This window comes from Aptenodytes patagonicus, chromosome 3, assembly GCF_965638725.1.
Source record: "Aptenodytes patagonicus chromosome 3, bAptPat1.pri.cur, whole genome shotgun sequence".
Taxonomy (NCBI): domain Eukaryota; kingdom Metazoa; phylum Chordata; class Aves; order Sphenisciformes; family Spheniscidae; genus Aptenodytes; species Aptenodytes patagonicus.
The window spans coordinates 126,741,305-126,754,888 of record NC_134951.1 but is presented as its reverse complement, the minus strand read 5'-3'; the positions used below and the strand labels follow the sequence as shown (position 1 = coordinate 126,754,888).

Sequence of the window (13,584 nt, the reverse complement as noted above, 5' to 3'; positions counted from 1 at the left end):
ATCTCGCTGCTGCGTGAGGAAAGATCAATCCGAAAGACCCCTCCCCATCAGAAACTGCTTCGCATGTTTGGAAATAACAAAGAGTGGGACGTCCGTCCTCCCGGGCGGGAGACAGAGCTGCACTGTCTGCATTTGCAATTGCACAAGGCTGCCGGGGGGGGGGGGCGGTGAGGGGGGAGAGCGGTTTGCCTCAGGGGTTGGGGGTGGTCAGAGGCAGCCCCTAGTACATCTGTCCCAAGTTCTCCCTGTCCAGGGAAATAAATACTTGATGTATTGCAGCACCATCTGCTGGTTTCTGTAAATTGGACACATGGGCATCTCCCCACAGGGCGGGAAGGAGCAGAAGGGCTTTGCGAGTGGCTTTTGTGGGGTGCAAGGCCCCTTTGGTTTCCTGCACATGGGCATTTCCTGAAGATTTTCCTGCTTGTAAAGGAATTAAGGTACCTCTAAATAAGCAGTCTAAGAAAAGCCACCTCCCAGAGAAACAACGGACAAATTAGTGCCGAGTTTAGGGATTTCTCTGAAGAAGTACAATAGACAAAATCTAAGCTTTTCCCTATTTCTCTAAAGCAGAGCCTGGTCTATTTTGCAGAGCCACTGGGGAATGATTTTCTGAAGTGACCGGTTGATTCTAGGCACTTCTAATTTTTCTATATATCTAACTCGGGCTGCCCACCTTTAAAGGCGCTTGCACTTCATGAAGTCCCGAGCTGCTGCTTTCTGACCCTGTGGTCCTGTGAAGGGGGCTCAGCCTGGCCACCCGCAGCCGACCGTCACTTTAGTAAGCCCTAGCTGACTTTTCAGCAGTTACTTATTTCAGCCGGTTTCCTTCCTGGGCTTGATTCATCCCAACAGTGAAGGCATGTTCGTGAACTTTATTGAAAGTTGTTCCTTGCTGTTAATTTACAGCCTGGTGAAGGCAAAAGGAAGAGCTTTGGATTTTTTCCCCATCTCAATGAGTGACTTGAGATAATACAAATAGGAAGAAATACATTACTTTGAAATTGCGTTATATAGAGGAAGGACACTCGCCTCTTTTGCTTCCTTAAAATTCAAGTGCAGCACAATACTAACTAAACCAGTAAGACCGGAGACTGCCGATACACACAGGAATTATTGGGGAACTACTGTCTTGCAAAAAACAACATAACTTTCATTTTCAGCAAATATTTATTGCCTGCAGCAGTTAAGTGCAACAGTGTTTGTGCTGAGGATTTGTGCAAAGAGGAAAGCGTAGCTGGCTTTTAGTCTTTCCCAGCTCTGTGCCCAAATAATTCAATTTGCATTTCCCCTCACCTCCTCTGCTTATCAATAACTGCGCAGCAGCTTGCACGACAGAGGTCCAGTTTCAAGTGTGTTCCTGGCAGAGGGGATGAGCCTACAGACACCAGCACAGCTGGGCACAGTCAAGCACTACAGGTCTGTTCAATAATGCACCTCTAATTTAACCCTTTCCATATCTGCTATCTTATTCTGCCTTGCAGCAGCACCCCGTCAGTACCCACGCCACCCTATAGCACTTCACATTCCTGTCTGGCCCCCTATTTTCCCTAACGATGAGACCCTGTTTTACAATTAGTGCCATCACAGCAATGAGTCAACAAAAGAAAACTGGCTAACTCTATAGTGTGTTTGTTTTGAAGAAAAAAATATTTCCCTTTACAGGGCCCAGCAAATGTCCAAAGTTCAAACAAAGTACGAGGTGCTAACGAACAGAGTCTTGACAAACCTTGTTTTCCTGCACAGGGGCTCAGTGCATAATGATTTCATTCAGCAGCTACTGTTCAAGCATGGAAAGTGTTGGTAAAGAAATCCCACAGAGTTCAGACAACCATTTTCCTAACTTAAGCTTCCCCCTCTGTTCCTCCCCCCCGTTTGCCTTTTGGGGCCTCTGCCAGTCATAACATAAATATTCATCAGCTGATATTTGCAGTAGCTGTGAAGTTATGAATGAGGCCAAACGCCTTTCCCTCCTGCCCCATCTGCAAAATGGCAGCTTCTGGTCTTAGCTCATGGCCAAATGACACTTTCCGAAATCCCCAAAGTGCACTTGCAGGCTTTTCAAATTCAGTCGGGTTTTTAATGCGCAAAGCAGAAATACTGTCTACCTAATATTTACCCTGGGATTACTGAAAAAAAGATATATATATTACTTTTCTACGCTTTAAACTTTGCGATGCCTTGACGTAATAGACAGAAGTGTTGGCAGCTCAAAATGTTGGTGGGTTTATTTCAGGGGACATGACTGCTGCAGGTTTCCTTTCTGAATCGAATACCAGACACTTGAACCATTTGTTGTGCAGGAAAGAGAAACAGCTTTTATTCTTAATGCTGGTTTCTTAACCACCTGGGTGCTGTCAGAAGGAGCCACATGCACTGGAAAACACTTTTAATAAGACTCCTTTAAGCCTGTCTTAAACTCTGGATCCTGAAAAATGGAATCCCCACTGCCTGTCATACGTGCTTTCCCTCTGCAAATTAGCAAGGGGCTGCTGCTTTACAAATGTTCCCTTCTCACAAAGCCTGGAATTATGCTTTCAAACCTACCGTGGATCAGCAAGACAGCGAGGCATCTGACGTATCCACACCAGCAAAGTCAAAAGCAGAGATGTCAGAGAGACAGGACGACAGTGCAGAGCTTTAATGAGTCTAGTTCAGCAAGATACCAATCCAGCCAAAAGAGCTGTACTGTTGGACACAGATGGGGACCTTAAGCCAAGGCATCACTGGATCTTAGAGGCTTAAAAATCCTAAATGCCCACAGTCATAGGGAAGTTCTGACAAAGAGGCTCAGCACCATTCAGGATCAGGGAACAGGTACACCTCTTCGTAGCTTGGGTCGCACATAGCAATCATGCAAACTATCCTATCATGCCTGATTCACATAGGTTCAGCCACAAATGAAAAAAAACAAACACCAAAAACATCAAAAGGAAAGTTATAGGCTTAGCAAGTTTTAGGGATGACGCAATCATCTAATTTGATTTTCACTATGGAAAAGCCAGAACATTTCACCCAACAAGTCTCCAACATTTTGTCGCCAAAATAGAGCATATCTTCTCAAAAAACATCTATTTTTCATTTAAATACTACAAAGGACAATTTTCCACATCCCTTGGGAACATTCCAACACTAATAACCTTTGCTGCGGGGGGGGGGGGGGGGGGGGGGGGGGGGGGGGAACCAAACCCACCCACGCTTTGTTTTTAATACCTTCAGCTTTCAGCCACTGGATCCTGTATGTCTTTGTTTTAAGATGAAAGAGCCCCAAAATCATCTCACTGGTACCTCCAAACCAAGATCAAGTACCCTCTCCACCTTCTTAATGATCAGCTATGTACACTTCTCGGTATATTTGCACTGACACAAAGGCTGCAAAGGTATTAGGTCCTGCACGGCTTCCACCTACAGGCAAAAAGCAGGCTTCATCTCCATGAAACGAGACCCAAGTTCACCAGCAGGTTCAGTGAGGACCTCAGGCAGCCTTTAGCTAACGTGTCTCAAGAACAGTAAAACCAATAAGCCCAGGGAGTTGCACATTGGCTAGAGCTTTATTCTTTAGAGCCATTCAGCTACAGACATAAATGAATTCCAAAAAGTCACGATCAGGGCAGGAAAAGTTATAAGGCAGACATTGGATACATACCTTAGCACGGCTCCTCTGCTTCCACGTACAAGTAACCACTTTGTGTGTGCACGTCTGGGATGTGTTTATACATGTAAGATCAAAAGGCAGCCCCTTAGCCAGACATATGTGCAAAATTCCGTTTTGCAGACCTAAATCACCTGCTGGAATTGACTTAGGATCACTTGATTTGGAAGATTTTAATTCACAAAGAGAAAATAATGTATCACGAATTGCTGCTTTTGACACTAAATGCCCCGTAAAGTTACATACTGTTTTCTTGCAGCAAATTACACTACACCCAAAAATCCAAAGTTCTTACTAGGTTGATGACCTGGTTTTTATCAGCTGTTTACATACTATCGTGCTGCTTAAAAGCATCTTGTTGGGGCAATGGAAGTGTCTTTGTGACAGCATAAGTGAACAGTAACTAATTGACGTACTTCACTGAACGTACTAATATTGAGATGAGCTGTTCTGGCATTTACCACGGTGACGCTGCACCACCAAACGCCAGCACTAGAAGCAAAAACAAGGAAAAAAAAAAAATTAATCACAGCAACACCTTCCCACAGCCAATGAGGCGGTGGGGAAGGGAGCGTACACCAATGCCAAGTAGAAAAGGAAAGAGAAACTCTGAGGAATTTCTCCTTACCCGTTTTCTCAAAAGAGTGGGAAGGTGAGGCTGAAAAAAGCTATCTGTGGAGAAAGGAATATTACTTAACAGGGCTGTCGCCTGTGCAAAGACACCTTCACTTTGATGCATCATGTTATATGACGTGCAGACGCTTTACTCTTATAAAGATTCCAAACTCTTTGGAAAACGTCAATCAGTCACTGCACTTTTCTAACCATCAAAAGCAACAAAGCTCAGGATATTCTCTCCTGGGTTCCCGTGTATTAATATATGTAGTAAAATACATATTACTTTTCCTGTATTAATAACCAAAATCCTTCTAATAGAGGCAATAAAAATCCTCCAAGGTAAGTTATCCAGTGCATCGCAAGGAAGATTCAGTCAGAATGGAAACTTTCTCCACGACTGTGCTGCAATCACAGCTCTAGAGATCATGGCGGCAGCGCGCAGTTTTGGCTTAGAGATGCTTTACATTGCAGCCAACATCTTCGCTTATCATATAGTACTGAAGATTTCCAAACACACCAGCAAACAGCAACACAAATTAATAAACGAACTTGCGGGCTGGATGTACTCTACGGTTCCTTGTTCTTTGAATGCACTCTACATCCTCTATAATAACTGACAATACAACTCCCATCCATATCAGAGCAATAATGGAAAAAGGATTGAGAATCAAAAGGAATCTCTTTTTATCTTTATGGTAAAAGGGCCTTACTGTGATAGATCAAAAGTATATTTTTATGTTGGGGGGGACACATACACCCAAACCCAACACACTTGAAACTGATAAAAAGCAGAGCATGCAGATGGTTGAACTGTCTGGGTTCACTGTTCATTAGCATGCCAGCAAATTATTTAGGTCAAATGTGGTTTTGTAGTCTGTTACACAGCATTTACGAACGTACGCATAACTACTTGCAAGTAACTATCCATAGACTAACATAAGAAGACACTGTTAATGATGCACCACGAGGTCTTCCGAGTTTCTCTGGCAGCACTGAATAACCAGAAAATAAGCTGGAGCTAGAACTATCAAAGATGTCTTCTGTAGGCTTTCTGTACAGCTGTGGCAGTCTTCCAGGTTAACAGTGAGCACATAAAAAGCAAAGGTTGGGAAACTGAATCCGGGTAAGGTGTAGTTTATGGATAGATAACATGGAGACTGAAGTATGGAAGTCATAAGGCACTTGTTTATTTATACATTAAAGTGTGTATGTCATCCACCAGGGCTGTTCATTTTTCCATTCACACAGGATGGTCTGATATTCAGTATCAACTCTGTAACAGGGCAACTTTGGCTGGAAAATATCAGCAGCATCGAGAAGGTAACTGTACAAGCCTTGCCAAACTAAGAACAATCATCACAGCCTTGCCCCAAAACTTGCTGCTTTCCTCCAGCTGTTGTCTCAAAATTCCTGATAAAAGCGACAACTACAACTCCCACAAATTCAAATGCTATGGGCCTGATGGCACGCACACAAAACTTCCAGTGAAACCAATGCAAACTTTGGTGCCACTTGGGGGGGTAGGGAGAGAGGAGCCTGTAGGTTCAGATTCTCAGCCGACATAGATCAGTACAACTCCACAGATTGCAACAGAGCTATGCTAGCTCATGATTTGGCCCTAAACATTTTGGACAAAGATTGTATCAGCATCTAAACAGATGAAGTGGAAAGAATGTTGTAATGGTGGTGGGCTTCTTTATTTACTCAAATGCATGACCCTTACAGCAGAAGTTCTGGAACAACAAGCCCTAACCTCCCTGGCCCCAGGACAACACTACTGAGCGAATAACAAGATGTAGGCAAGAGCACTTTAAGGTCTTTGCTAGCCTCCTTTTTAACTTCTTTACCGTGGCTATAGGTGGTGTGTAGCCTCGGAACCAGGGACTGGGATCGTCTGCCTTGAGGAGGCACTCTGTGCTCTCTCCACTGACATAAAGTGCTGCTGAAGCACCATAGGCCACCTATGGCTTAAGCAAAACTCCCACCTACGCAGGTTCCCTTGTCCCATCTGGCAAACCACTATAACTAGACTTCAACTTTAATCCTGGGTAGGAGGCTCTAGAAAAATGTAAAAGAGCTCTTACCTTCTGGCCAAAAGCCCTTCACCAGCACCCACACCTGTCCACACCTCATTTCAAAGTATTTCCAAACAGCAAAGACTCTGCCCAAAGGTCCCAGGCATCTCTCTTATTCCAGCTTCCCTGTGAGATCAAAACCAAGGACTTTGCAACAAAGGCTGGTGCAGACACAGCAGCAATATGCAGGATGCGATGAGATGCAATGCCATAACAAAGTGGAGACGGATGCTGGCACCCCCGGACCTGCAGCTGTGGATTAGGAGCTGTGGAACAAACTCATGAGTAGGCAGTGAGGAAATGAGATCGATTATTGCCAGCTCTTATTCTTTATCTGCAGATATATTCTGTTGTTGTGCTTTCCTAAGACTGTGACCGAGTTCTCTTTCCCTAACATAAATTTCTCTGTCTGTAACTGTGTCAAAGAGCTTGCCGTTGGAGTTTCTTGTATGAGGGGCATTTTTTTTTAGTTTTTCCAGGTTCCTGGGTAGAGACCTAAGCTTGTCAAAGGGAATTTGCTTATACCAAATTCACTGATTTTGCAGCTCTTAACTACCTGATGGGAAGGCTACCGATGCGTAACTCCAGAGTCAGTGACAGTTTGTATTAAAATTATAATAGAGACCCCACCTACACTCTTCAACACACCAGGCTAGCTTATCTTTGATAGAGCATGCATACAGAACCAGAGGAAAGCTTAGGTATGTGAGATTATCCTGCTGTTCAAATTCCCACCTCTGATCAGCATTAAAGTCTCACCTGTTATAAAGACTGTTTAACTCACATCCATGCTAGATTTCTGAGTCCAGTAACAATACATGCTGAACTTATTTGCTAACCATACCAAACAGAAATGTGTACAATACATATCCTGAATTTGTATAAGAGCTAAATTTATGCCATATTGCCTTATTGTAAGATCCTTGCGCCTTCCTTTGAAGTCTTCGTGACCATTCTTGAAAATTAGACAAATCTCATGTGAAATGAACCTAACCACGAGTACCTGGTCTGCAGGAACCTTTTTAATGACAACTAAGTGTTTTAAATCCACTGCTTTAGTCCTCCTAACAGGAAAATCATAAAACACAGTATACAGAATTAAAGGGGTTAGTATACTGAGGGGCTTGGAAAGAACCCAAGTAAAATTATGTTATGCTATTGAATTGTAGATAACCAGCAAGAAATAAAAGGTCTTCCGTTCCCATACTGCAAAGCCACCACAATCAGATTTTGCTTGGCAAACTGGCAGAGCATAAGATATAGTCCCAGTTGTATAAGGAGCTCGACCTTCTGCAAGGAAAAATACACAGGTTAAAGGCTCTGCCGTGGCCCACCTCTACCTCTGCGCTGTAGTTCATCTGTGGACCTTTCCGGTGGTTGTTGGGTATTTGTGATACGTGATGTCCACCCCAGAGTTATCTGCCTCAGGGAGAACAGCATGATTTATAATTAAGGCAGTGGAATGGAAATTTAAGAGACTTAACTTGGGAAATCAGTTTGTTTCTATCCTCATTTTATAGAGGGAGAGGCTTTCTCTTCCTGTGCCTGTCAATTTACACTTCAGACCCTGTTGGGTAGAGACTGCTGCTTGCAGAAAAGCATCTTTGCAGTGCACAACGCTATCTTGACCTTGACTGGAACTTACAGCTGCTGTTGTCATAAAATAATCAATATTAATCATTGTCAGTCTAGTTGTATCAATGTCTTCCCCTTGGCTGAACAAACCATCTGTATGTATCTACTAGCCTTGCTTACCATAAAGGTGCCACCAGTGCAGTTGATTACTCAATACGGTTAACTACATGAGAACCCTGCAGGATTGTGACAGAGGAGATGTATTGATGGTCTCAGGGCATTCCTATCAGGGTGGTCCTGGAAACAATTCATTCCGTCCATCTGAAATGACGACTTAGGAGCTGGAAAGCCCTAAGGGGGAATCAGATCTTTGAAGTTCAGCTGGAACAGCCTCTGGGTGCCCCTTCGAGAGCTCCAGGGCCTGGAGAAACATGGGGCTGGCCCTCAAGGGCGTTCATATATTGGCGCATAACCAACATACCTATGCAAAGGAAGAAGCTGAGCTACAACACAAAGGCATTTTGCATCTGGAGGACATGTTCTCAAAGCAGCAAAACAGCTTTGTTATGAATGTAACATATGTGGTAGTCGTCCTCTGTTTGGCAGGAGATAAGAAAAACAGAAGCAAGGCAAAATGAAAACAAAATGGAGCATATAGGCATCGTGAAACAATTACAGTGCTGTGTCTCATTAGTATCTAAATTTGGGATTGCCAATCTTGTTTTAAAAACAGTTTTGTTCAACACTCAGTGACAGAATTTAAAAGCTGACATATCTTGCTGTATTGTGGGCCACAGTCACAGCTGGTGTAAATCAGTATAAACTAATTAAGTCAATGGAGCTTCTCTGATTTACACTAGCTGAGGTTATGGCTCAATAAGGTTAGACCTGCTTTCTAGGAGTGTTCGAGGAAGCCAGCTTTTGTGTGTCCCATAAATGAAGTGGTTATTTATAATGGCCTTCAGTGTGGTTTGGAGCCAAATTTCCACATCAAAAGTAGCTTTATAAGAGATATCCTTACAGTGAGGTTCAGTGCAAAATCATGACTTCAGAAGCCAGCTTTCCTCGTGCTCTCAAGTATTTGATTTCAGCCTGAAAACCATTTGAGAAGCCAAGAAAAGCAGAGCCATTCCTGCCTACTTCCCCAGCTCTGCTTCATCTTTGAGTCGCCTGCGTATCCAACAGGCCCCGACCTACACTGCCCATTTATCAAAGTGAGTTACTCTAAGTGTCTGTTTATTTATGTTCAGAAATTCCCAGTAAGACAGACAAGTTTCATGCTTAACCTGAAAAATTGGGGATGGAGGTGGAGTTCTTACCAGTTCCAGAGTTATTTGTTTGACTTGGCCACTAGTAAAAATAAAACACAATAACGTGTCCCAGAGTCACAGCGAGAGGTGGAGGTCACAAGAAAACAGATCATGTCTTTCACAGCTCTTCAGCTTCAGTGCACTGAATTATGACTCCTATCATTTACTTACTGGATTCCCCACCTTGCGTGCAGGCTCCGAGCATTCAAAAAGCAGCAGGTCGCTGCTTCAAAGAACTGACAGGCTAAGCGAGAGAGTAAAATCTGTCCCAAAGCTACACTAACCTCCTCCTCCACTTTTTATCTGAAAGGTCAGATGGTCTCACAACCCTCGGCTGACTTCTGCCATCTTCTGCTCACCGGACTGCCATGCCTGCAGTCCTGCACCTCCACGCCTTGGCGCTCTCCTCTGATGTATTTAACTGCCAGGCTTTCATGGCAAATACGTTCCCGATGCAGCCAAACCTGTCCTCCAGGCCCAGACCGCCAATGTGTTGCAGCTCAAAGTGGTCTTCTGCAGAAGCATATTGTTTTTTCTTAGGAAGACCCTGCTCCCTGCATGTCTAGCCTTGATGTGCTCTATCAGATGTCCAGAAAATGTCACAGGCTCTTTCACTGACCTTGTCACTTGGACACAGACTGTCTTGCCTAGAACTTCTTGCTAGAAAAGGGCCTCCAGTTGTTGAGATCCCAAACCTCCCCAGGTTTGAAGCCTCTCCAAATCTCCCGAGTGGTTTCTACACATCCTCTCTAGAGCGCTACTCTCTTCCATGTTCTCTTCAGTGGGTTTAATCCTCGACGGACTCACAGGGGCCATGGAGACAACTTTGTGGGGATGCTTCCAAAAATGGGATCTTCCAAACTGACAGCACCAGAGAAATCAACACTGTAGACTGAATATGAAACATCGGTATGCAAAAGCCTGCCTCACATCTTACCCTCTTGGGAGACACCACTTTCTCCGAAAAGGTCCAGGATTCTCCTCCTCTTCCACACTCTCAGGTTTTGCTTTTGGTCTCTTCCCTCTCCACAAAAGATCTGATAAATCTTCTTTCATTAAGAGTTGCAATCTCCTCTTCCAGGGAACATTCCTGGTCTACCTCAGAGGTGGTTAGGGAATCCCATTCAGTCACTGTTCAGTCACCAGCCTCCCAAATGGGTTGTTTTTTTCTAGGCACCCAGCACACCAGTTAAATGCTGTCTTTCTGGGTAGATAAATATCACTCAATGTTCCTCCCTTATTAGAACTTCTTCTATGTAGACATTTTTTCTTGGTATCTATGGCTTAATATAAAGCCAAGGTAAAGTCAGAGAATAATTTCACAATTAAAACCATCAAGACACTGTGTTTGTTATTTGACGTACACATAGGCAGATACACTAAAGCATCATAAATGCAAAATACACCTTCTGTTCCCCCCCTTCTCCTATGCCTTGATCTGAGGACTGTGATTTATTGTTCCTAAGAGTTTGTTGTGCTCACTTGTTACTTTGGAGGCAAGTATTGTGATTTTCTACTTAACGTATCCCACAAAGACCTATTATTTTCTTCTGTTATATTGCTTACATTCTCCTCAGAAACACCCTCACAAACTGCAGATAGATCTACCACCACCACCTGTTATGTGTGCTACATTTTCTTCCCAGCTTCTCCAGGTGAAGGAACTGTGAGGTAGAGTTATGCTTAGACTGGACATTGTTCAGCTTTTAAAATTGTTGAGGGCACTCACGGGTCTTTCTGCTTTCCAACCCGAAATCAAAACCAAACAGAATTCCTGCCTTTTTTTTTAATAACTTCCAGAAGCAGTTGTGTTTGGATGTCTCAAAATCAAGGGAAATTCTCTTCGCTGTGGAATATTTTAAAAACAGAAGTCTACCAGGCAAATGAATTTCGTTTCTGTTAACGCCGTCTCACAGCCTTTTAGTATTTGGCTCCAATTGTGCTTTTTAATGCATGTCTATTCTTACTAGGGTTGAACTGGAAGGCAGTCAGACAATTCTCAGATAACAAGCAGGAAAAAACAACGTAAACCCATTATCCCAGAGGAACTAGAAATAGTTAGTTACGCACAAGTAACGAAACCGCTTTCCTCACCATCAGAATTTATCCTGGACCACAGAGTTACAGAACTTTCCTTGAATCTGGTTGGGGCAAAGACAGGAAACTGCATCTTCTAAACTTTAGAAATAGATCTTAAACATGTAAACATAAGATATTATGCCCCTATCTTTTAAGTAACATTTATATTATCTAAAATAAACAGTCTTTCTGAAGTTTTAGTCTGTAATTGACATCTGACACAGTCCACATTGCAACAGATATGATAAATGCAGTAAACAGCAGAAATTATGCTTCTCTATGCTCTGAGAAACATTCATATTTCCTTGCACAGATAAACTTTATTTTGTTGCTATGCAACCCTCACACAACACACTACATTCTGCAGTAAATAAGAGTACAAATTTTACAACTGAAGGGCAAGCATGTGGCCTTTTGGGTTTTCTCCCCATTTTGAGTTCCAGCCCCAGCTTTAGTTCACATTGCAATATTCCATCATTTTATTACAAAGCTGCCTCTAAAGCTCAGTAAGGGATATTTCAAACAGAGCAAAAAGGGAGAATCGGAATGCATGAGTCCTCCTGACACTGATGGGAAACAAATGGTGGGGCCAGTGATGTCAGTGACAGTGGAACAGTGAAATCAAGGCTTTTTTTTTTTTAATCCTCCTTAAAAATGAACACTAAATTTCCACAACGAGATTTTCAAAACCTTTCTGCAGTGGCCTCCCCCTTCTCCCAGTAACGTTGCTATACCTGCAACAGAAGTGAGACAGACGAAGAGCCACCCTTAGGTTTACCCAAGATGAGATTAGTAGATTCTTACCTCCTCTGCCTGCTCACTTTGGGAAAGGTCACTTCGCAGTATGAAGCTATTCCTTTGTTCTTGACAGTTGCAAAATTTGTCCTGAATTCAGTGGGAATTTGGATTGTTCAGAGAATAGAGGAGCAGATCCTGTATGTCTCTGTGTCCTCATCATAAGCAGAGTGAATAACATAAGGTTTTTCTGTCTGAAGGGTGTTCATGGAAACTGAATAGAGCCACTAGGATCTTCCCAAGTCATGGGGTTAATGCCTCAGTTACTCAAGTTTTTCTTTTGCACGTGGCCGCAAACCCTACAAACTCTCCCAGGTATCATCAGACTTCACTTGCCACTGTCAGCAAATGAATCCAGGCGAAAAATGTGACTCAGGGCTCCGGCTGGGTGCAGTCGGCATAGTTTGGTGAAGGCACTAGGGCTACAAGGATTTACACCAGCCAAGGATCTGACCTATACCTGATGCACATACATAATGGTTGTCTGATTGCAAAGGGGTTTTGTGTCACTTAAACAGCGGAACTTCCCCAATTTTGCTTTGCTGTTCGTTTCTTTACAACCAAGAGTCCTCTGAGCTACATGCTACAAGCCCACATGCTTATAAAGGAATAGCACATAGTCGCTAGGGAACTGACACTATGTTCATAAGAAAGCAGGATTTAATCTCTATGATCTACAACATAGTTTCTCTAAACAGTGAGCAAGAAGTATCTTTTAAATGTTAAATTTCTGCATTTTGATAGCTGTTTGCTATCAAAACATTTCTGTTTATAGTTTCATTTTAACAACTAAGTTACTTCCAGGCATGTAAGTTAATATTAGCATTTGTTGCAAAACACCTCAAAGTTTCTATGTTGGTCTTGTATAAAGGCCCATCTCTAATCACAACTCCCAGTAGAGCAGCTTTCCTTAGGAGCCTGGGAGAATACGGAAACACCTGTAAAATTTGCTTCAAGTACTTTCTTCAACAAGTGATCTCCTACAGACCACCCCTTCTCAGTCAGGATTGCAGGATGAGGCCCAAAGAGCGAACGCGGTTGCTTTTTGTCTGGTAGCACGCTTTCTGTACAACAGGCAACACAACACAAGGCAATAGTCTTCAGACCTAAATCTTGGAAAATAACACTTGATGTCTTCGTATTAGTGTCCTGCCAATTTCTTCTACTTTCTGGCATCCTGGAGGAGAAGTTACATATCAGTTGAAAGCCCTGCTTTTCTAACCCACTCTAAGCCTTTTCTTTCTCTACCCATAGAAATCTACATTCTGTCAGATGAAATCCACCCCTTAGAGACCAAGGATTTGCCACTACTTTTCTACGGATTTATTGCTCTCCTTGTGAAAAATATTTTTACTTGTTTTTACTTAATCTACTCAGTTCCCCGTCTATAAGACAGGGATAACAAGTCCTTTTCCCATCTCTCCATAGCCTAGTCTGTTTATATTGCAAACATTTCCATCTCCCTTCTGTAGGTTACTAC

General features: G+C 43.0%; 1 protein-coding gene across 1 annotated transcript in view; it reads right to left on the bottom strand.

Annotated features, from left to right (window-relative positions):
• Positions 1-5,414: 5,414 nt before the first annotated feature.
• HAO1 (hydroxyacid oxidase 1) overlaps positions 5,415-13,584 on the bottom strand; it is a 34,444-nt gene continuing 26,274 nt past the window's right edge. The window contains exon 8 of the mRNA XM_076335126.1: positions 5,415-13,281. Coding sequence (XP_076191241.1) covers positions 13,211-13,281 — 71 coding nt within the window. The 3' untranslated portion in view covers positions 5,415-13,210. The remainder of the gene's footprint in view (positions 13,282-13,584) is intronic.